Source organism: Lepidothrix coronata, unplaced genomic scaffold, assembly GCF_001604755.1.
Source record: "Lepidothrix coronata isolate B3197 unplaced genomic scaffold, Lepidothrix_coronata-1.0 Scaffold205, whole genome shotgun sequence".
Lineage (NCBI taxonomy): Eukaryota > Metazoa > Chordata > Aves > Passeriformes > Pipridae > Lepidothrix > Lepidothrix coronata.
In genome coordinates, this window is record NW_016690385.1 from 1,211,135 (window position 1) to 1,235,972 (window position 24,838).

The 24,838-nt window shown below is 40.1% G+C and overlaps 1 protein-coding gene across 1 annotated transcript in view; it reads left to right on the top strand.

Annotated features, from left to right (window-relative positions):
- Nucleotides 1-24,838, top strand: part of SYN2 (synapsin II) — a 171,523-nt gene that overhangs the window by 142,166 nt on the left and 4,519 nt on the right. The window contains exon 11 of the mRNA XM_017832755.1: nt 11,214-11,363. Coding sequence (XP_017688244.1) covers nt 11,214-11,363 — 150 coding nt within the window. The remainder of the gene's footprint in view (nt 1-11,213; nt 11,364-24,838) is intronic.

The window sequence follows — 24,838 nt, forward strand, 5'->3', positions numbered from 1 at the left end:
CCGGTTGTTTGTCTGTATAATCATACTTGTTGTGTTGTTTTATTAAATTGTTATTCTGACTTGTGGTCTCTCTTTTGAGTTGAGTTCATTTCCCCTGCTGGTTTACCTTTAAACCAGCACAACGTGTCACCCACCCTCAGAGGGAACAGGAATTAGAGTAGAATTCTGCTGAAATACCCTTCGTGTACTCAGTATGTAATAAGGTTGGGTGAACAGCATTCTGCATGAAAAACTACTTAACACAAAGGTGTTCAACAAGAGCTTTAGGACATGCATAACTGAAGACAATAGTTTTAAAATACCCACACTGTGTAAGTATTACACATACCAACTCATATGCTTACAAAAATCCATTTTAAACTAATGTTATAAAGTACAACACATAAACTACTTTTTACATTACTGTTTCTGGAAGTTAATTAATTAATTTCATATTTCCTTTTTTATCCTATACCAAAATGTTATTATTTTAGAGTTGCAGCCATTCAACTGCTTTGTGATGGTTGTTTTGTTATTCCGGTTTAATATTGTGCTTTCTTTTATTCCCCAAAACCGTGGGGCAACAAATTGTGCTAGTGGCTGATATTAGAGAATCAGTACAACCTTATTCTCATGAATCTAACGTTCTAGTGGTATCTCTTAAAAACACCACTTTAAAGTGATCTTTTATGTATGACCTAATACAGTACATTTACACTGCAGGTAGGAGTGTGTTGGTTCTTAATGTTAGATCCAGTCACATGCCCCACTTCTTCAGGAAGGATAAACATATTTTTTCTGTTTCAATTTCTCCAATTGTTGCTCTCCTCTATATATTTGATTAAAATTATGACAAATGTTAAATAACTTGTTATTTTAAAGCCCCCTGGCCATTCCAGTTATGCAAAGTGTGCTTGCTGTGTAAGTAAAGTAATGACCATTCAGGAATAACCTGGAAGGATTAGAGAACTAAAAGGAAAGGAAAAAAAAATAAGAGTATTTAGTGACACTGAAGCAGTTCTAGACACTCAATTTCTGCATACACAGATATTGTTATGAAAAAAAGAAATACCCAGACCTTTATTACTGTCTCCCTCGTAGGAGGTGCACCTTCCTTTGAGCAAGTAGGTCTCCATGTAATAAAAAACCAAGACATTGCAAAGTAAGTACAGCTTTATAGTTTTGGGTGGTAGATTTGGGTCCATGTTATAGATTTGGTTTGGTTCCTCAGTGCTAGTTTTGCATCAATGTCTTCATCTTTCTATAGCCACCCAAGAGATTTCTGGTCACTTGATCAAGCTGAAGCCAACAGTGCTGTTGTTTCCCAAACATTATAAAAAGGATATGCTTTTACTGTACCATTCATCTTTCCACACTGCTATAAATGCTATTCCCATGGTATGTTGAAGGATGTCTATTTGTACTTTCTTGCTCTACAGTTGAGGGATACCTTATGCATCCCCAGGAAAAAATCCAAACCAATTTTTCTGAACATAAGAAGGATGAAATATTGAAGTAATAATATTATTCAAGCACAAAACAACCCCTCTTTTTCTGTGAAGCTTCACAGTCCCTGCATTTTTTTGGGGGGGAGGCTCTAGGAGATAACTTTGCCCTTTAAAAGAATATGGTCTTCTAAATATGGTTCCTTGAAAGAAACTGCCTTCTCCAAAAGAACCCAGTGGTTCTTGTCTGTCCCTACCCTACTCCAAGAGAGACCAATGAACTAATTAAAGAATTACTCAGATAAATGGAGGGGCTATTAGGTTGATCAGGAGGAGGGACAAGTTATAATTCTGTTTTATCTCTTAATTTAGTGTCTTTTCTTTTCCCCTCAATGGGAACACTCAGCTGCCAAGCATCATCATGCCAGAGACAAGCTGTAGAAACAAGATTCTTGTTAACACATCATTTATTAACACAACATTTTTAACCATCTCCCCAGTTCTTCCTAATAAGACTTCAAATTAGGGTCCATTCAACTTCTAACTTCTTAAATATAAGAAAGACTTTTAATCTTTCCGTTCTTAAATTAACACTTCTGTAGTTTCAATACTTGAAGGAACAGATCCTCACCTTGTTTATATTTCTGACTCCACTGAATATTATCTTTCCTGTTTCACTCTTGGAAAACCAGACCTCTGGGAAACTAAACAAAAGCTCATGCTGGTGATGAACACAGTAAAGAAGAACAAATGTAAAAGAATCCTTCACAGTGGCCTCACAGGCAGTCACCCAAATTTTGCTCACAATTGAATGGGTGAGTGGCTGCAGCAGGTGTCTTATTTCTACTTGCTTAATTTTACCCTGAGCTAAATTAAAAATAGCTTCCGAGTGGTTTGTGACCTAGAAAGATGAAAACTGTTTGGATTTCACGAAGAAAACTTTCAGCCACCAATAAACCCACACAAGAAATTAAGAAACTGTATTTGTGCATAATTGCATGTGAAGTTGTGCTTTGGCACAACTTTATTGAGCACGAGCCTCTAATGCTTCTTGCCAAGTGCTCAGAAACGAAACTGTCTTCCAGCTTTCCAGCCATTAAAGAATATCCTCTGTTCAGGTAAGGAAGGGAACTAAATTCAAGCTGATAAAGTCAGAAGTCTCTCATAATTTATGATCTGGAATATATTGAACATTTAGAAATATTGAATATTTAGAAGTCTAAATTACACTTTTGGTGGTATAAAATCAGTTATAATTAAGACCACATCTCTGTGAACATTATTCCAAAGCAAGAGCATTGCTTCATTTCCTTAATATAACTTAATTATTCCTAATAGGACTTAATATAACTTAATAAGAAATGGTTAAGAAGGTACCATTCTAGAAAAAACCTCAACCTATTAAATTAAGATTTTCCAAGTTTATCATGCATTAGTGCTGAATTCATTAATACATTCCCTCACATGTAGTCTTCCTGTGATAGAAAAAATCCGTTTATTCAAGGGCCTTATTTATATTTTGGAAGTAGCATATTTAATCCACTGAAATTTTCCAGACATCATTCCTCAAACAATGACATCAGCTCTTCTTTTAGATAGAAAAGTAAATGAAGTGTATTTAGTGACATAGTTAATGAAGGGGGCAAATATGTTTTTCTAGGACACTGGTTTGCATTTGAATGGAGCAATAATTATTGAGCTGCATCAATAACATTAATATTTTGGTTTCCATCCTAAGAATAATTATTCACTAATTTTTTTTTTACACATCATATTTATGTTTATTGTATCTATTGTCAAAATACTTGTAACTTTTTAAATTTTAAACTAACAGCAATAGCACTTCTTATGGGTGACCAGTTTAATGTTTTCTTTAGTAAGTAATGAACTACACTTTGTTAATAGGGGGATGAATACAGGTAAAATTCATGTGATGTTGAAACAGTTACCATTTTATAGATTGAAACAATCTCTTTCACATACTCTCTTTGAAGTGTCTCTATTTTTCTCAGTTATGTTAACTGCATTTCCTATCTAGTTTTATCTCTTTTTTAGTACAATTGCCTAAGTTCACAACATACAAATTCAGAGTCATCCGGAGATTTTGATTGAATATAGAAATCATTGGCTTTGTTTCTTTTCATTCCAGATTAAATCAAGACCATATCAATTTGTCTGTAGGCACTGGATCCTTCATCTAGAAGTGCTTGATGCACTTTGCCAGCTGTTCTTATTTTTCCTGCAGATGTTGTTATTCACCTACTACAGGGGGGACTGTAAAAGTTTCCAAGCAGTCACCACTGATTTTCTGTACTATCCCCTTCTGACTCCTCAGGTCTGGTTACCTTTCCAATGACAAATTATCTCTGCATTTGCTATGGAGACCTCAGGGAAGGCCCTGGGATTACCTCACATCCAGTCACTCCCTCGCTTCTCAGAAATCACACCAGCTCTTCTTAGTCCCACTTAGTCTTAAATAACCTCCTCAAACTGTTAGTTTTTCTTTAGGTCAGTGACTTTCCTATACTCAGAATTAAAATCTGTATCAGCCTCTGCCTTTGCAGTCAAAATTTTCACCACAATCAGAGACATCCAGGTCCAACAAAAACAGCCCAGAAGAATAACACATGGCTGAGGTGGTAACACCACACAATCCAGCTGCCCTTACTCAGAGAGCAAATGTTTTTTCCCAGTTCTCCCACTCTCAAACACGGACCTTCAAAATGACCCTGATTCACAACGAAATTAATTCCTCCTCCCTCTGTACTTACCAATCATCCTACCTTCTGGAATTCATAGGTCTTTTCCTATTTGGGCTGGGTTTTCCTAAAACTCTGACCAAGACATCCCAAGTCTTTAGTGGTAAACATGTGGTGCAATGGAGCTGTGTCTGGGCAGTGGCAGAGGAGTTTCTCCCTCAAACATGATGATCCCTTTGTAATTACTGATATCTTATAATTGCATTGGGTCCTTTATTAATCCCATCCCATTTCCTTTTCTATTCATCAGGGTTAAACAACATTTCTCTTCTCTTTCTTGTGCCAGGCTCGGTCTTGCAGCCCAAATTTTAGATTTCCAATTTTAAAATGACTAATTCACTAAAAGATCCTGGCACTGAAAGGTCTTTCACTTTGTCACAGAATTATGTTCTTCAGCATGCTGCTGTACTTTCTGTCACTACTGCTGATATATCCAGTCAGTTTGTGAGTGATAAAAGAAATTCATCCATAGGATTGGCTACTGAAATGCTTATAAATAAAAGGTAACAGTGATATGAATGAAGTGACCATAATTCATAGTGACCCATGTTGTTACTGGCATCTGCAAAAGTAACAGATTTGATTTTATAAATTACAGATGTCTTTTTTTTTCTATGAAATCCTCTTGGTGGGATGTACTGAACTAAAAACTGGCTGGTTTTAAATGGTGTTTTAAAACTAGCACAGGCTGTAAATAGACTATTTATCAACAGAGTGCATTGTATATGTTTAAACTTTGTTAAGTCTTCTAAAGTAGGCAAAATGTCAGCATGACATTCCTGTCAGTGCTCACAGGCGCAAGATATTTTTATTCTGAAGATACATTTATATAAAACATTACTGACTTGTGGTAACTGTCATTAATTATTTTACTAGGAATGAAAATAGACTGCCTAAAGAAAGTCTGTGTGTGAACTTGCAGTTGTAGTAGTACTTCAAACCAGAAATTCAAACCAGATCCTCCAGATCTTAATCCTGTCTAATCCTTTGGCAGGACCTTATTTTAGGCAATTTATTTCACAGTCATTCCAACTAATTGTTTTAATGTAAGTGAATAGTAAACAAAAGGAGGTTTTCTTTGCACACCTGTGAAAGATATAACTGATGTTGGGTGAGAGGGGGGCTAAAATGTACCTCAGTGTATATTTGCAAAAATAGCTGCCATTAAACCCTGCCTTCAAGGGGGGCAGATTTTTAGGCCACAGGACTCACTCCCCCTCTGAACATCAAATGGTTTTCATTGACAGCTAAACATCTAATGCCCTTGACACCAACATCAAGACATTCTATAGTCAGTCATTATTAACACTTTACAGATCCTCTGGCACTTTGGCTGCCTCCTCCCTCCAGGCATGATGCAATTACGCTTGCAAGAAACAGCTTAGGATACAATGAAGTGGATCGTCATTATGACAATGTGAAGACATAGAAGAAACTGAGCAGAAATTAATATTAAAGATTTGTATTTCAAGTGCCACACAACCTACATTTTGCCTCTTCAGAAATATAACACATTGGTTCAATACTTTTCTCTCAATTAATTAAAAACACTGGGGATGTTCCACTCAAAGTTATGATTGTTAAAAAAAAAATGGTAAATTTTCAAGAAACTTTCAGTGTACTCATTAAGCACTTCTTCACTGTTGCTGATGTGGCCCAAGAGCAGAAAACCATTCATTCATTTCTTGAGAAACGTTTGCTCTGGAGTTCAGTTATTATTGCACTGTTTACTTTGGGGTTATTTTAAAGGCTTTTGGCTGTGAGGAAGCTCAGAGGAGACATCCTAGATCTGAAAATCCCAGCACAGGTGCTGCCAGCATTTTGGTTGTCAGTACACAATGCCAGTGTCTCTTGTAAATGAGCAAACAGAAGAATAGTGTAAATCATTTTGGACTTCAAACTAATGCCGTTTTTGGATCAAAGTAGTCAGTAAGAATTTCCGTAGCACTCACCATAATTTGAAAACCTCAAGGTTAGGTTCATATTATTTACAATGCAGTTCCTTCCCAACTAATGAGCAAGGTGAGAGATTATGTTCCAGTGTCGTAATGGACGTGCATGTTCTTTTAAATCCAAGTGTCTTTTTATATACCCAATTTTTGTGTCTGATTCCTAGAAGAACTTGAGTCTCAGTTTAACAAATTACTTAGAAATTAAGAAACTTCAGGTGCAAGCGTGGAAAAAGGAAAGAACAGCTCTTTATTAACAAAACCCAAATAAACAAAAAAATGGTGCAATCAAAACTTTCAGAAGAAACAAAACAATGTCCCAATTCCCCAGGTGGGGAGGAAGAAACCCGGGGCAACCAGGGAAGGGAAGGGGGGAGAAGGCTGAAGGCAAACTGTCCCGGCAGTCCCGGGGTGGGTGGGGGGACATTGAGGAAAAAATTCCAATGTCTCTTTTCAAACCTATGACATCATCCACCCCTGAATTTTTTCCATACTAACACTCTATATCGGTTTCAAACTTTCCAACCATAGACATACTTACATTACCCCAACTGTGTACATATTACAAATATTTACATACAAATACAGGCAAAATATTATGGGAAATTCACCAAAAAATGAGGCCCCCTTGAGGTATACACCATGTTTCTCTGTCTTCCAGCATTACCTACCATGTGCTACTTGATCCTTGAGCAAAAACAATGCCATGAATGGGTTTGCCTTTGCTCAAGGCAGGATTGATCCAAACTGTTTTACCTAAGATACCTCTCATGTGAATCACTGGGACTTTGTCCCCAGGTACAGTGTGAAGGGACTCTGATTGGGCAGGGCCAGCTTGGTTGATGGAGCCTCTGGTGTGGACCAACCATGCAGCCTTTGCTAGGTGCTGATCCCAGTTCTTGAGGATCCCTCCACCCAATGCCTTCAGGGTGGTTTTCAACAGTCCATTACACCGTTCAACCTTCCCCGCGGCTACTGCATGGTATGGGATGTGATACATGCACTCGATGCTGTGCTTCTTTGCCTAGGTGGTAACTAAGCTGTTCTTGAAATGAGTCCAATGCACTCTGGGGTGCCATGTTGCCACAGGACTTGCTTTTCAAGGCCCAGGATGGTGTTTCAGGCGGTGGCGTGGGGCACCAGATGTGTCTCCAGCCATCCAGTGGTGGCTTCCACCATGGTGAGCACATAGCGCTTACGTTGGCGGGTTCGTGGCAGTGTGATGTAATCAACCTGCCAGGCCTCTCCATATCTATACTTACTTCAGCATCCACCATACCACAGGGGCTTCAGTCTCTTAGCCTCTTTGATGGCAGCACATCTCACAGTCATGGATCTGGGAAATAATGTCCATGGTTAAGTCCACCCCTCGGTCTCATGCCCATCTATTTCTGCCCTGATGACCTGAAGCATCATGGGCCCACCATGCCCGGAATGACTATCCTTTGTGCTGCCAGTCCACATTCACCTGTGACATCTCGACTCATGCAGCTCGGTTTGCCTGTTCATGGTTGCAATGTTCCTCATTGGCTTGGCCTTTGCGCACGTGGGCATCTACATTATAGACTCTCACAATCAAGTTCTCTACCCAGGTAGCAATGTCTTGCCACATATCAGTGGCCCAGATGGGTTTCCCTCTGCATTTCCAGTTGGCCTTCTTCCATCTGTCCAACCACCCCCACAGAGCATTGGCAACCATCCACGAGTCAGAAGCTTTGGCCACTTCTCTCGTTCAGCGATGTCCAATGCCAACTGGACAGCTTTGAGCTCTGAGAATTGTCTCGATTCACCTTCTCCTTCAGTAGCTTCTGCAACTTGTCGAGTGGGGCTCCATACATCTGCTTTCCATTTACGTTTCATCCCTACAATGCAACGGGAACCGTCAGTAAAAAGGGCATAGCGTGTTTCTTCTTCTGGTAGTTGATTTTACGGTGGGGCTTCCTCAGCCCGTACCACCTGCTCTCCTTCTTCTTCATCCGCTAGACCAAAACTCTCACCTTCCGGCCAGTTTGTGATGACTTCTAGGATCCCAGGGCGATTCAGATTTCCAATACGGGCGCGCTGTGTGAGCAGAGCGATCCGCTTACTCCATGTAGCATCAGTGGCATGATGCGTAGAGGGCGCCTTTCCCTTGAACATCCAACTCAGCACTGGTAGTCAAGGTGCCAGGAGGAGCTGTTCTTCTGTGCCAATCACCTCTGAGGCAACTTGTACTCCTTCATAAGCTGCTAGGATCTCCTTCTCTGTTGGGGTGTAGTTGGCTTCAGATCCCCTGTAGCTTCGGCTCCAGAATCCAAGTGGGCGGCCTCGGGTCTCACCAGGCACCTTTGCCAGAGTCTCCAGGAAAGACTCTTATCCCCAGCTGCAGAGTAGAGTACCTTTTTCACATCTGGTCCTGTCCTGACTGACCCGAGGGCTACAGCGTGTGCAATCTCCTGCTTAATCTGTTCAAATGCTTGCTGCTGTTCGGGGCCCCACTGGAAATCATTCTTTTTCCGGGTAACCAGATAGAGAGGGCTTATGATGATCCTGTACTCCAGGATGTGCATCCTCCAGAAACCTATGGCACCCAGAAAAGCTTGCCTTTCCTTCTTGCTGGTCGGTGGGGCCATTGCTGTGATCTTATCAATGATTTCTGTTGGGATCTAACCATGTCCATCTTGCCACTTCACCCCCAGGAACTGGATCTCTCGGGCAGAGAGTAAGGTCCCTTGACCTTACTCTTTTTTATGGCAAACCCGGCTCCCAGGAGGATCTGGATGATTTTCTTTCCTTTCTCAAAAACCTCCTCTGTAGTGTCCCCCACACGATGATGTCATCAATGTACTGCAGGTGTTCTGGAGCCTCACCCTGCTCTAGTGTGGCCTGGATCAGTCCGTGGCAGATGGTGGGACTGTGTTTCCACCCCTGGGACAGTTGGTTCCCAGTGTACTGCACACCCCTCCAGGTGAAAGCAAACTGCAGCCTGCACTCTGCTGCCAAGGGGATGGAGAAGAATGCATTTGCAATATCAGTAGTGATGTACCACCTCACTGCCTTGGACTCCAGCTCATACTGGAGCTCCAACATGTCTGGAACAGCAGCGCTCAGTGGCGGGGTGGCTTCATTCAGGCCACGATAGTCCACAGTCAATCTCCATCCTCCATCAGGCTGACGCACAGGCCAGATGGGGCTGTTGAGGGGTGGGAGGATCTTGCTGACCACCCCTTGGCTCTCCAGCTCACGGATCATCTTATGTATGGGGATCACAGAGTCTCGGTTCATTCGTTACTGCCGGCAATGCACTATTGTGGTGGCAATTGGCACCTGCTGTTCTTCAACCTTCAACAGTCCAACAGCAGAAGGGCTCTCTGAGAGGCCCGGTAACAATTCACCTGCTTAGCCACCTCTGTCTCCACAGCAACTGTTCCAAAAACCCATCTATGTCCCTCGGGGTCCTTGAAGTACCCGTTCCTGAGGTAGTCAATGCCCAGGATACATGGGGCATCTGGACCAGTCACAATGGTGTGTTTCTGCCAATCCTTCCTGGTCAAGCTCACCTCAGCTTCCACCATGGTCAACTCTTGAGACCCTCCAGTCACCCCAGAAGTGGAAATGGTCTCTGAGGGCTTTAACGTGCATTGAGGGCCAGTGTCAACTATGCCTTGTATTCCTGTGGGTCTGACGTGCCAGGCCATCAGATCCACGCAGTCCAGTAGGCAGGGTTGTCCTGTGCCTCTACCTGGCTAGAGACAGGGCCCCTCTAACACTAGTCTTGGTTGGGGCCATCACAGCCCTTTCCCTGTGAGTGCATTCAGGAGGAACCTTCTAGTGGGTCAGACCCTTGTCCCTGAGATACTGGTACTGCACTTACTCTCATGGGCTTCCCTTTTTCTCTCTCCTTCAGCTCTTGTCTGTCCACTCTCTCTAACTGGGGAATGTCTGGCTCTGACTTCAGAGGCTCTGGTTTGCACTGGTGACATGTGGAAGCTGCTTTCCTTCATCTCCTCTCTGAGTTTCTTCTCTTCATCTTGTACTTCTGTAGTCAGTGCCTTGAGGTTCTCAACCATTGTCCCTAAAGTGGAGATATGGGCGTCCCTTGGGATCCATCCCTGTGAAAAACACCAGAGTACAGGGCTGCAGATGACATGGACGTACCTTCACCTGCTTCTGAATAGTCTTGATGCACATGGCAAAAGGATTACCATTTCTCAGAAGTAAATTAAATCCTATTATTTTTTGAAATAAGAACATCCAGTGCCATTGTGAATAATTATTGGGGTTATTATGTTATGCTTTTATTTCCCCTGAAACAAACACAGATGTGCCAAAAGTAGATACACTGGAGAAACAAAAAATATTCTGGAGAAATAACAAATGTTTGTAACCCACTGAAGTGATGAAATTCAGTATTAGTTTTATTGATCTCAATAGCTGCAATAAATAACCACTGAACACTATTAACCTGTCACATTTAGAATGGAAATGTGCACATTTTTATTTTCCTCTCTGCTATCCTACTTTCTTTGTAGAAACTCTTACTTCTTCTTTGCATCAGCTGCACTGCCACCACACTACTTTTTGAAAAAGGGTATCAATAATAACAAGGTATTATTTAATTTTTTTCATGAATCAATGGGGATCCAGCCTTCCTTAGCAAAACCCCACAAATATTTAGGAAACTGGAAGTTCTACTTTGCATGTCCATGTTCTAATTCAGTTCATGAACATGGAATGAGCCACAGAAGAACAGTTGCTTCAGATTTTCAGCAGATCACTGGACAACTTGAGAAATCTCATTTTCCTTATCTGCTCTGTGCTTCCCACTGGAGTCCCATTCCCCAGAGAGTGAATCCCCAGGTGTCCTACTGAATTTTGTATGAAGATTGGAAGGGGATGGCATTGCAAAGTTGCTGCTCTCCTGCTCTGCTGCCCCGTGTCCTGCACTCAGGCTTTATTTTCTGATGTAGCACGTACCATTTCTACAGCTGGTGTTTGACTTCTGTTAAAAACAATTAAGTGAATAGATGACCTGACATTCCAAACAGCTGTGGAAAAAGTTTCCTTTGTGCCACATCTGTAGCTGCTGATTCATTTTGCAGGTCATGGACTGTGCGATGCCTCTGATCGGGGAGCACCAGACCGAAGACAGGCAGCACATAACTGAGCTGGTCGTAAGCAAAATGAACCAAATGTTGTCCAAAACTCCTATTCCATCTCCTCAGAGACCCACTGCCACTCAGCAGCCTCAGGTAGGAAACTTTTACTTTTAAAATGCAGCATCTTGATATATAATTTTAAGCTCAAAATTTTCCTCAAAGAAATTGGCTGGAAAACCATGCAGACACCTGAAACTGTAAGGATTCAAGATCTTATCAACATGTTTTATCACTTTGTCATGTTTAAATGAGATCGTTTCCAGGTATAATCAAGAAGTGCAAGTATTGGTGTGTTCCTACCAGGAAATGATAACTGTGGATTCAGTGAATTACCAGAATTTGTACTGTTTCCTTTCAGCTACATATGTATAAAATATCATGGAAATAATAAGAAGCACAGTCATAGACAACCTTTGCCCTGAGGATGTCGGAAAGAACATTAAGATAATAATTCTTGTTGTTCCTATGAGAAATTAATTACATTATAATCTTTTTTATATGTGCTGCAGTACATGAAAACACCTTAGAAATCTAGAAAACTCCTGAAATATTTTTAGCATGCTGGAAAACGCATGCCAAAGGTTGCAAATAGATGCACTTCATGTATTTTATCTTGTATGGCCTGGCAATTACAGTGCGGGGATGCAGAATTCTGGCCCTGGCCTTGCTCGCAGGCTTTCAGACTTTGGAAATCGTCTTTGTGTTGCCATTTCCGTGCTTATGAAATGTGAAGTTTATTTTACTGATAGTTTAAAATAACTTCAGGGAGCACGGTATTTTTGTAAAAGGCTCTGAGAACATAAAATTTTTTGCTCCTAGATTGGAGAAGTATGGATTTGATGGGTGGAATATTAGGGCAGATGTCCGTGCCCAGAGTTATCGATGGCTCAGTGTTCAAATGGAAACCAGTAGCAAGTGGTGACCCTGGAGGATCTGTGCTGTTTAACACCTTTATTAATGGCACTGAGTGCACCCTCCGAGTGTTTGTGGATGACACCAAGCTGTGTGGTGCATACAGATCCTGGAGAGGGAAGGGATGCCAGCCAGGGGGACCTGGGTGCCAGAGTCCTGCACTTGGGCCCTGGCAGTCCCCCACTGTCACCCAGACTGGGTGATGAATTGGTTGAGAGCAGCCCTGCCAAGAGGACTTGGGGATGGAAAACTGGGTATGAGTCAGGAATGAGCACTTGCAGCCCAGAACACCAACTGTGTCCTGGGCTGCATCCAAATGGTGACCAGCAGGTCGAGGGAAGTGATTGTCCCCCTCTTCTCCACTCTGCAGAGCTGCCTCCAGCTCTGGGGCCCCCAACACAAGGGCATGGACCTGTTGGAGTAGGTCTAGAAGAAGCCACAAAGATGCTCTGAGGGCTGGAACCCCTCTGCTCTGGAGACAAGCTGGGAGAGCAGGAGGTGTTCACCTGGAGAAGAGAAGGCTCCAGGGAAACACTACTGAGGCCTTTCAGTGCATAAAAAGGGCTTATAAGCCCCTTTTTTTAACCAAGACTGTAGTGACAAGGTAATAGTTTTAAACTGAAAGAGGGTAGATTTAGATTGGATATAAGGAAGAAATTCTTTATGGTGAGGTTGGTAAGAAACTAGAACAGGTTGTCCAGAGAAGTTGTGCATACAGGAAAATCACTCTGACCATAACCTGTAAGGATGTGTTGCTGCTCTGGACCAGCACAGCTCCACGGGGATCAGTTAAGGAACAGAATAAGCCAAACTGTAATACAGGAGTTACCAAGCCTAAATCAAGAATCTATTTTTACTTCCAGTAGGCTCCACACCAGGTAAACAATTTGAAAACAATTTTGTGGCGTACCTCAGACAGACTAGTTCTTGAGGCAGAATGACTAATTTGTTGTTCAAATATATCATCATGCTTTAAGATACAAAAATACCCCAGCCCACATAAAAAAGTGGTGTGGCTTCTATTTATAATATGGTCACTTGAAACTAAGCACAAAATTGTTTCAACCACGGAACCACATACAATGGAGAAGTTTCCCTCCAACACAACTCAAGTCCATTGTAAAGGGATGAAAAAAGAAAGACAAGGAGGGAAAAAAATAAATCACCTTATGCCAAAATAGCTTCTTTCAGGACTAGTAAATTATCCATATATTAAAATAAAGGAAAGAGTCAAATCTAGAGCTTCCCAGGCAATACAAGTCAACATAAATAAAAATTTAAACCAATAATAGACATTACTGTAACATTAATAGATTCATATTTGATAATTCACATTTTGGGGAAAAAAAATAGAAGTTCTTGAGTCAGCATGCTTTCCTGGATCTCAGAGAGGGCAAGGGAGGAGGAACATTTACGGTTACTGGGGTCATCCAAAGAAACTGGCTATTTGTTGTATGTAAAAAAAGTTTTCACTTATTTCCAAAGAAAAACTGCCTACCTAAGTCCAGAATGAAAATAGGGCACAAGGAACATTTGCAGAAGGTTCCTAAATTCCTGGGTCATTGCTGTCACTCAGCATGTCCATTGAATAATTTTTTTCCCTCTTAAACAAAAAAACTTTGAATGTATCCAAAGATAATATTCTGGCTATCTGATGGACTTCTGGTAGGTTTCTGTTTAGCTTAGGTTATTACTGAGGGATTCAGCCCTTGCTAACGACGACAGGATGTTATTCAACATTAATCTTCTTTTCCATATCCTATCCTTAAATTCCGGATTGCAGTTGACCAAAACCAGAGATATGCCTTCAGAATACTTACAATATCAGTTAATTTTCTTCTCAGTTATTCAGACTGTGCTTCCTTAGAATTGGTCTTGTTGTATGATCCACCAGTTTAGGACAGGTAAATAGGATCTGAATTTCTACAGAAGAGTCTATATGCAAATGCCCCCTAATCTTCCCAGCTTTAAGGGACAATCATGAAACAGCTCTGTAGTATTTAAAGCAGATTTCTCATCATGTGCAGTTAATTTTTATCTGGGTTGTTTCGCTAAGAATAAAATCAGTCTGTTAAAACAATCTGCCCCTTTCATCTTTGAGCAGTGTTCTCCTTTTCGAATCCTGTTCTTGGGAAACACAGTCCATTTATTTGTGGGGCAGGGGGACATTCCCCATTTCTACAGGTCACATAAAATGCAAAGCCAGTAATTTATCCCAAATCAACTACGTGCATGTGTACATGTGGTCTTAGAAACCGAAGTAACAGAGATATCAAAGAGTAATTGGTATGTTTTGCTACTTCCGTTTACAGCTACAATTGCGCCATGTTTTGAATTCCCTTATAATCTGTGGGGGCTTTTAAAAAGTATTTGCAATCTGCTGGCTCCTGTAGCACTGGGTGCATCGTGCAGAAAACATCCTTCAATTCAAAACTGCCCACAATGGTCAGGACTATTCCAATTAACCATCCGTCAGAAAACAAATCAATGATTAGGAAAATAAGCCTTTGTTTAGTACTGTGCAGCCAAATCTTGGTGGAAATGATTGGCTTTGCAATGTGTTATGAAGGCTGACAAAGTTCTCCCTGTCTGAGTGCCAAAAGGAGCAAATTCCAAAGGGAAACCTTAGAGGGGCAGATCCTGTGATTCTTAAACTGTTAAATCTATAATCTGAGGTATCAGATATATCAAGATTTTAAAAATATATGGTTTGCATGTTATATATTTCTTTATTTATCTATAAACACTTGCACAGATCTGTAGCACGTTCTTCTGGTGCACAGAGGGCAGTGAAGCTGTGCAGGAGGAGGCTTGGACTCCGAGAAGTTCTATCTGTTAAAACTAATTACACTCAAAAAAACCTTTCAAAAAATTAAGCGGTTTCTATTAATTTAAAAACACTACAGCTTGTTTTACCCTAAACGAAGCTGAAAATACATAATAGAACTTGATCTAAGAACGTGATTTTAAAATTTTTCACTTTTTTTTCTACTTGCGGCATTTAAAAGATGGAAATCTAAATTTCCACCTTTTGTAACGTCTTTGCATACTTTTGATAGATCTCTAGAGAAGCCTTTTTCAAGTCTTTCCTGAAAACCAAACCAGTAGGTTGAACTACTCAGTGAAGTGTTCTCAGCAGGGTAACTACTCCTCACTGCCTCCATCTGTTGATAGGAAAGACCACTGCCCAAAGTCCTGCTGCCTGGGTTTGCAGAGCCCTGCAGGAGCTTGCTCAGTGCAGACTGGTTTAGGCTTCTTTCTGTACCAGAATTTGCATATTAAACAATAATGGTCAAACATCTGCTCAAGTCAGGATATGAATTGTGCTGAACTAAATTCTGCAGAGGGTGTGACACTGTCCATGCTTGTTATCACACAATGCCAGTGGTGATGGTCATGCTGAAGCTGAAGCTGAGGAAAATCCCATTAGGGAAATGTTAATTCAGCCCTCCTCTATAGAGACCACGCTGCATTATCCACAAAAGAAGAAGGAATTTATTATTCTTAGTGGAAGGAAGGAATTTGTGCACCAGAGACACAGTATCCGTAATGACGTGACGTCACAAAGAGCACAGCATTCCCACCTATATCCTGGCTCTTGGTTAAAAAGAGAGGAGTAGCACAGTGGTAAAAACCCAAAAATAAACCCGTGTCATTCTTCATTCCCTGACCCCTTCTATGATGTTGCTGGAGCCAAGCAGTTTTATCCAGTTTTATTCTTCTATGTTCAGAGAGAAAATTGAACCAAATGTCAACATAGTGTAAATAACAAAAAATACTAATTCTAGAGAGAAAAGCAAACCATTAACAAACTCCCTATTCTTGGGCTTCCATAGGAGCAGTCAAAGTTCTGTTACCTTCCATCTGTTGCGTTTAAGGTTTTTTTAAAGCAAACTACTTATGATGAGCAGCAACTTGTTTCAAATCACTGAAGCTTTTATGATGATCAGAAGATATGGTTATTTGATTTGATCTTAACTGAAGGGGAATGCATTTAATTGGAAAGGATCTCATCATGGAGTTATATGGAAGTATAGAATTCAGTATTATTCTGCTTTTTAGAAGTAAACTCTGCACTAAATTTGAGGTGTGGAACTTTAAGTTATTTTCTCCTTTCACAGTCTCATAGAGGTTCACCTCAATTGTACCCACAGATTAGGAGGAGAGGAACAGGGCCATGACTTGCAGTTTTCCCACAGCTTTATATTATCCTTCAGACCCCTCACACTGAATCTTGCTTTAGCCAGGCCATTCATCCAGCAGCAGGAATTATCTTTTATGTCTGGAAGGAAAGGTTGCCTAAAACAAACAAGTTAAAAGAGCACACTGAATTATTCTGTGTAAGTGAAGGTGCATAGTGAGATCTATTCTAACAGGCAGCAGGAGGGGCTGAAGAACAGCTTGCCTTCAGAAGGTTGCTAAATGATCTAATGACCCCCAAAACCATGTGTACGGTATTTCTTTCTTTTAAGAAGAGATTTAAATAGGGGATAAATGGCTGCTATGGCATCATGTGACCATAAAACTGATGTCCCTAGATTTGTGGAATAACATCTTAAACACACTCAAGAGTCTGACTCTTGCTCAGTTTGCTCTGAGCAAGGCAGCACAGAGGCACTGGAGAAAGTCTAGACAGGATTTTACTGTATCACTCTGTAATAAAAGAACTATATCACTCTGTATTACTTTAACATTTTAATTAATATTAATTATTTAAAATTTAATTTCCATATTTTATATATATATTTATATTTATAATTTATTTATAATGGAATTCATATTAATATCAATAATACTTTAGTATAGTAATAATATTACTAGATCACTCTGTAATTAAAAAAATTAAAATTCAGGTTACTCTGATAAACAGAGCAATACAGCTTGGCAATAAACAAGCTGTGTAGAGACTAATTGAGCACCTTCTATGGTCCGCATTAGAAATCACTGAGGTTTTCTCTGTTCACTGTTTACCTCAGAAGGTCTGTAGGGACTTTGACAACCATCAATGCCTCAAAGAACACCCACGTGCTTCTTTACCACTTACTCTGTCCACCTGCGTAGTTCTTTCAAATCAATGCAAACTGTGCTTCATATTTAAATGCTTATAGAGTTATTGTCGTGACTTAAAGGAAAAAAAAGGCAGCAGCAGGGTGCCTTCCTAAATATATTGGTAGAGAATTTAAAACATTGGCAGAAAAACCCGTAAAGAGCAAGGGAAACACTGCTGGGACATACAAATCACAGAACACGGAGTGCAAAACCTTCCCAAGGTTATTGAAGTCAAAAACCATTCCTGAGTCTGTCATATTCCACCCATTCTTGCAGTGGGGAAGGCAGTGACCTCTTTCCCACAGTGTTTGGGTTTCTTTGCATCCCAGCGACATCTTGTGGCTTCTTCTCCTGTGGGATAAGTGATTTGGGGAGTTATCTCTTATTTGTTACTACAATGTATTATAATCATTACAGAAGCTGTAGCACGTTAAACAAGATATTGGCTATATATCTTACAAATAATAAATGCTATTTTAATGTATTTGTTTCGTTAACTTTATTATTTAAATATGGGATATATTTATATATATTTTTTTTAATATGCTCTTAATGTGTACATATATATAAGTATGTGTATATATATACACAATGTTTATCTTTGTATAGTTGGAAGGGAAGATGCTTATTTTAATCAATGGGGTTTTTTAACTTCTTAGTTATTTTATGTTTGTGAAAACATAAGACAAACAGCTGTAACTTAGATCCTAATAGAAACATCAGGAATTAAGAAAAGCAGAAAATAAACATGTATGGAGCCTGAGCTCACCACATCATGGTAAAAGGCTACATTTGAGGCACACTTCATCCAGTAAAATTTGTTTGTCACAAGTATAAAATTATACCTTTCTTTTTTCCTACATCGAGGTTGTTTTTTCCCTCTTTGAATATGACTTCTATTTGGGGCAGGTGTTCTGTGTGTCACAGAGGCAGGGACTCAGACTTCAACTGCTGGCTGAAGGATGTCTGTATATTTAAAACAGTCACTATTTCATTACAGAAAGCTTGGTGTAATTGAAACATTTGAACTTGACGTGCAGGTATTGTAATCTATTAAAATATAAAAACAAAGTTCATGCAGGAAAATAAATCCTAAGACTTTCAATGTTGACAGTAATTAAAAACTAATGGGAGATAACTTACAAATGCTCAGCAGAGATTTTACCAATAAGTTGATCATGAAAGTGAAAGTAACCTATTCCAAAATACTTCCTGAGCTCCTGAACCAGCAGATGGAGTGATTGCTAAGGGAGGTACAGATGTGCTGCTCAGTTCTGTTCCTTACTGAGTCTCCCTCTGCACAGGAGTCACAGGTAAATTCCTGGGTATGTCCTGGTGATAAAACTCTGCATAAATGCTTTTGGATGTTAACTGTGAATCAAAACACTAATAATTGCTTATCTTTCTTAGCTTGTTTCAAAGTAATGTGCCAAAACCTAGTTAATAGTGCTCTTTCTGAGAGGATCTGATGACCTGTAGACTATAGGAGAATATACGAAGGGGCATATATTGAAGGTTTAGAATTGTTTAGTCAAAATTTCTACTACTGACATCAACAGAAATTTGCCCAAATGAAAGAAAGCTTTCTGGGTGTCGCCTGATAATTATTTTTTTTATTTCTGAATATATTGAATGCTTATCACCAGCAGTACACCTGGAAAAAATATATGATCCCTGCAGAGAGGCTGAGCAAAGCTTGGTAAGAGAAAGGGTTGCTAACAAAATACTCATTAGGTGAGAAGGCCAAAGGAAAAAGCCCCCAGGCAACCTGACAGGTTCAAGCTTCAGGCCCGAGATGACTTGGATAACTTCAGTTGTCTGTAGGATATAGTGATTTAGCCTTAGTGCTAATTTTATAATACAGAAGGCAACAAAGTGCTAAAACTGAAAAAAACAAAACAATTATTACTGCTTAGTACATACTTTTCCAAATTTATTTTATATAAGAACAATACTGTTCTCTTTTTGTCTTCGTTCACACAACAAAATGATTCTTTTGGTAACTTTTTTATTATCTTCTGCCAGATGATCTTGTGATAATCTCCCAGTCTGCCAGTGGTATTTAGGATTCTGAATTCCATGGTCACTCGTCTCAAGAAGAAAGAAAACAACTGGTTTTTAAGTAATAATGAGCCCACCACTATGGAGTAGCCTCTCTGTTCTTAGTCAGCTTCTGTGAGAAATGCTTTTTGCTCCCACAGGCATTTTTTTTGGAAACTTCAAAAATTGTCTTCATTCCATTACAGAGCAAACTCCGGCCTTTTCCAAATTAAAACAAGGGAAGCAGTAATTCCATGTCTAGAGAACAGGCAATAGCTGCCACTTACACAAGCAGAACAGGAGAATGAGTCCAAGTTAGATCTCTCTACTTTGTCTTAGTGCTATAATTGCTATCACATAACATACTTTGATTTTATATTTTATCTGATTTTTCATCTATTTTTACTCTCTGATTTTGTTTCTTTAAACTGGACCTAACAGAAATATCTTTTTTTTTTGGAGACTCTTCCTTGGTCTCCCTTCATTTCCCCACTGTTGTGGGTATTTCCTCTCTACTTTTTTTGTTATTATTCCCTGCCTCCACTTGACTTTTCTGTTTGATTTCTCTGACCTTTAAATCATAACCTGTTAAGCAAAGTGGTTTGGCTTTACTTCATGTTTAACTTGCAAAGATTCTGCTGCTCTCCCCAGCAATCACTGCAGTTTATTTTGAATAAGGACCATGTGCTAAATATGCGTCAAAATTTTTAAACAAGGATAAGCAGCAAGAGAAATTATGGAAGTATCCAAACCAGAGCAGCTCATTTTCAAGTGTTCTTGATTTGTCCATAGAAAAAAAATAAGCAGCCCACACACGCACACACTTCCAACAGTGGAATCTGGTGATGGACCAGGTTCCATCTGTCTGGCTGCCAGGAGAGCAAACTTGTCTTCAGCTGCTTAAATATCCTCCTCCAGTGTCTCTCAACTTCTAGGAGAGACTCAGGGAGCTCATCAGAGCTCAGACCAGCCACTGGTACCCCTGTGTGTGGCTGTGAACTTGTGCAGCACCACGAGGAGCAGGAAAAGAAGCACCATGGGTGGTTGTTCTGCTCTGTTCATACCAGAGTTCTGAATTTCACTTTTATTTGGGGGAGAGCTCAAGTGTCTCACCCAGTCTCTCCCTCCTTCTTGTGCTTCCTCCCACTCCACTGCTCTGATGCAGAACTAGTAAGATAAAATGTGGGTTGTGACACTGGATTTGAGTCGGCTCCACCACCTTTTTTCCTGACTTTCCTTTTTCAAAGCATAAACTTCAATTCTGAATGGATCCAGTAATGATGGTTCGTGGTGGCTGAAGGTGAAGTTCTGCAGATCTTAAGCTCTTCCTGTTCGTGCAAGGATCCCTTGCCAGCCCATATTTAAAAACGGTAATAATAATAACCTTTTTTTTTTTTTTAAGACTGGAGAAGCAGATACAGCACAGCATCAGCCAAAGCCATAGTCCCTGGATCCAAGGGTCAAAACCTTACAGCTTCAGATCTCAGCACAGGATTTTGACACCGTCAAGCTCCAAGGAGTACCTTATCCACTGTGTCCCTGTGTACCCTGGGAAAGGTGTGAGGAAATTTAACTGGCCCCTTTCCCTTGCCTTTCCATCTGTCTGTGAGCTCTTTCCCTGGTAAAAACATGCAGCACACTCATTTAGTCTCAGCACGTGGGGGAGCTCGTTCGTATCCCATACTCTGCATTCCTTCCTTGTCTGTGGGGAGTTTTTTCACTGGAAAGAGCTGCATGAAAACTGCTGTGCAACTGCGTGTTTTTATTGTTCCCTGTTAAAAAAACAGAAGTGGAAATCTGGCTTCTTCAAGCAAGAGCTGCAATAAAAAAGTTGCATCCTTGTCCATTAGAATTATTGATTGGCAGTGGAAGGGACCAACCAGCTTCAACATGCAATGCTACTTCAGAAATTCTTTTTCCCTAATAAGTCAACATCCTACTTTTCCTTTAGAAACCTCATCTCCTTGGGGGGTGGGATTATTTTTATCATAGAAAATAGGGCTGGAATGGCCAATGGGAAGTCAGATGTTTCGTTCTGTCAGGGAAAATCCTGGAGTGTACGTGTTGACAGCAGTGAGTCCCCACCAGGGTACTCACCTTCCCTGATAACCTGGCAGAGGGTTGGAAACAGATGATCTTTAAGGTCCCTTCCAACCCAAACCATTATATGATTCTATGATTTTTAAGACTGTGTGCAAAAATATTCTAGAAGGAAACTATTGGCTAGTAAGTAATTAGTTATCCAGCAACGGAAAGCACTTGGTCTGTGAAATATAAGTTAGAATACTTTTTGATGTTTAAAAAAAAAAAATGCCCTTTTCAGTGCATTTTTAAAATACTATTCCAAGTAAAAATTGTGCTGCATAGCTTGTTTTCTGCTCTGAGCAGTCATTTTCCTTCCCATTCACTGGAAGACCTTAACAGGATTTGAAAGTTTGTTGAGCAATAACAAAAGCTGCTCTAAGTTTTTGAATTCTTTATCACAACTTCGACATAAAGAAACTCTAGGCTGGCATCAGTTTTGCTGAGAGTGTCTTTTCCATACAGATTTCCAAGGCTGAACACTGGTACTCCAAAAAACTGTGAAAAGCAGGAGCCAACTCTCCTCTAAGTGCCCCCTCCTGCACTAGACAATGTGAAGGTGGATTCTTTTTACTGTGTGCTGTATAAACACACCTCTCCATTGTGGCTGTCACTGTTTCACTGCCTTTCTCAGTCCACAGAGAATATATAACATGATAAATAGCAAAACCTTTGTAGTCCTGTTCAGCACCACTGGAATGAAGCAGATACATCACCTGTCCCAGACTCACCTGAAATAGGGTAAGGTCTTGATCAGCAACCAGAAAGCCTCCCTGCCACACTCACTGCACATTAAATGTATAAAGCAGGAAGCAACAAGTTCCTAAAGAGTTTTGTATTTTTGGGTGCTCCCTATCAGAAAGCCACTTTCAGGATTTCACTGCTTTGCTCCATTATACAATATGTGTTTATTTCCAGCCCGGTTTTATTCAGTTTATAGGCATTTCTTGGTTTGTATTGTCCTTTGGCTTGTTTTTCTGCCTCTAGTTCTTTACCAGTACAACATGTTTATAAAAAGCAACTGTACTGTGTCCAAGCCTTCCTTTTACCAAACCAAGCAAGACATATTCCTCCAAATGCTGGAGGTAGAACCTCTTCTCTCTGCCCAGGCAGTTTAATAGCACTTTTCTGTGCCAGCTCAGTTTACATTCAGCTTTCCTGAGCAGGGCTGATGTTAGTGATACCCAGCATCATGTCTCACACCTCCTGCAAACACTTCACTGAACCTGTGATGAGATTCTGATTTTTTCACTGCACAAATTTTTCCAATTAGATTTCAGTTAGTGAGCTCTGCATTTCTGACAGATGCATGTTATTATGCCATAAATAAATTATTTTGGACATTACATTTAAGGGGTTTTTTCCTTTTTTTTTTTTTTTTTTTTTTTTTGGTAACTTCACGCATCAATTTTGTTCTTTCTTTAGGATATTTTGGTCCTATGGTCTTCCAGCTCTGTATATCTACAGCTTTTAGGATCATACTCCTCTTTCCTTTTGCCAGCTTAATTAATGGATATTCTATTTGAGTTCTAAATGCCACTTATATCCTTCCCATGACTTTTTAGTCAATAACTGCCTATATCCTCAGCAGCCACTTCCTTACCCATGGTTTAATTCCTGTAGTATTAGTGTTTAACCTTCTCCAGTGTAACTTGTACATTCCCAATTGCTAGAGAGAACTGGTATGGAATCCTGTATTTCATGAGTAAGCTGGTTTTAATTTCTGAGATGAAGAATATTTGATTTTTACCTGTGTCTCATTTTTAGCTTTTATCCCACCTGCCGTCTTGCCCCTGCTCCTGTATTTATCAGAATCTATCACACTTCAAACATTCATTTACTATTGACATCCTACTTAAACTATCTAAATTACCTCTCTCCTTAGCACTCACATTTTTTCTTAGTTCTCCTGTTGCTTAATTGTTCTGCTATTTAGTCTTGTTCCTTTACAAGATCTAACTCAGTTCATATTTTGGCAGCTCTCAATTGATCCCTCTGCTTCTTGACCTGAAAAATATGGCTTTTCCCTTCAAATATTGAAATACCTAGGAAAAGCTTCTGTCCTTGCCTTACAAAGAAAACCAAACGAGACCCAAAACCAACTATACATGCTCCAACTATAGTTCACAAAGTTTTCAAACTCAGCCAAATCAAAATCAATTTTTACTAGGTCTCTGTTTAGCATCTCTTTTGCCCAAGGGCTATTTCCCTGCCAAGTTGCTGCTTTTGCTCCCACCCATTTCAGCATTCTTCAGACTATTTAAAATTCAAGTGTATATGGATCCAATCTGCATTTATATAAATATACAAGGTAGAAAAGGAAGTAATACCTTGATCAAATTCTAATGCAACATGTTGTGTAGAACAAACAGTTCTTTCCTCCAGTTCTGTCCCTAAAATTCTAAGGAGACTTTCAGGTAAGTATGGAAAGGAAGGAAGTGTTGCAGATGAATCGAGAGACATCTGTCTTCTAGATAAGTAGTGGGGTTTCTGCTTTGGCTGTAATTAGCCAATATTCTTAAAGATCCTTATACAGCCAAATCATCTCTTCTTACACCCAGAGCTGAGAAATCACTGGAGTATATTTGCAGCATTCATGTGGCTTAGAGGTTTCCACAAGTAAAGCCTTATTTTTTTAGGATAGTTATATAAACAATAAAGCCCTTTGAACAGGAGAGCTTCTATAAGCAGTTCTTTGTAATGTTACTGTCAACATCAGCAATCCCTTCTCTTTGGGGAACTTGGATGTGATATAAAAGTCGTGTTCCTTAAAATGAAAACCAAAAAGGCTCCTTATGACATCAGTTACCACACCTCGCTCGGGTAATCCTAAACCATACCAAACACTGTCCTTTTATACTGATAATTTTGCTCTTTAGCCCTGAGCATCCAGATAAGAAACTATGAAGGGTCATTTTTCATGGTATATGCTGCATTTAATGTTTGATTTGATGAATCAGCAATAGGCAAGTTTGTAGATCAGAACCGTATTACAGGAAAACGTGTTTGTGCTAAAAGGAGGTAGTAGGGTGAGATTCTAGGCTGGGCAACAAAGGAGAACACAAAAAACCAAGAAGGATGAATAAATCTGCAGGACAGAGCTGGTCCAGCATCTCTGCTCAGAGAGGCTGTGCTGCCTGTGAGGAGCGAGCAGCTCTCACAATTACATTGGCACAGCACCTTGGAGAGGTGAGAAGGAACAGTCTGGAGTTAATGTGCCAACAACTGGTGTTTTAGAAGAAGCCTGGATTTTATTAAAGGTCTTGGCTCAGGACAGCAAACGAGGCTGGTTCAAAGCCTGTCTTTAATATCAAGTATCAAGGTTTCTGACTGTCTGAAAGAAAGACTCATGAAAAGGGCTGGATTACTACAGACCGCTGAAAAACCATGAGTAAGATTTCTCAATTAGGAATGTAATGCTAATTAGACTTTTTGGGTCAGCCTGGGTGGGTTGGCTAATTAGCCAAAGTAATATACCCATGTGA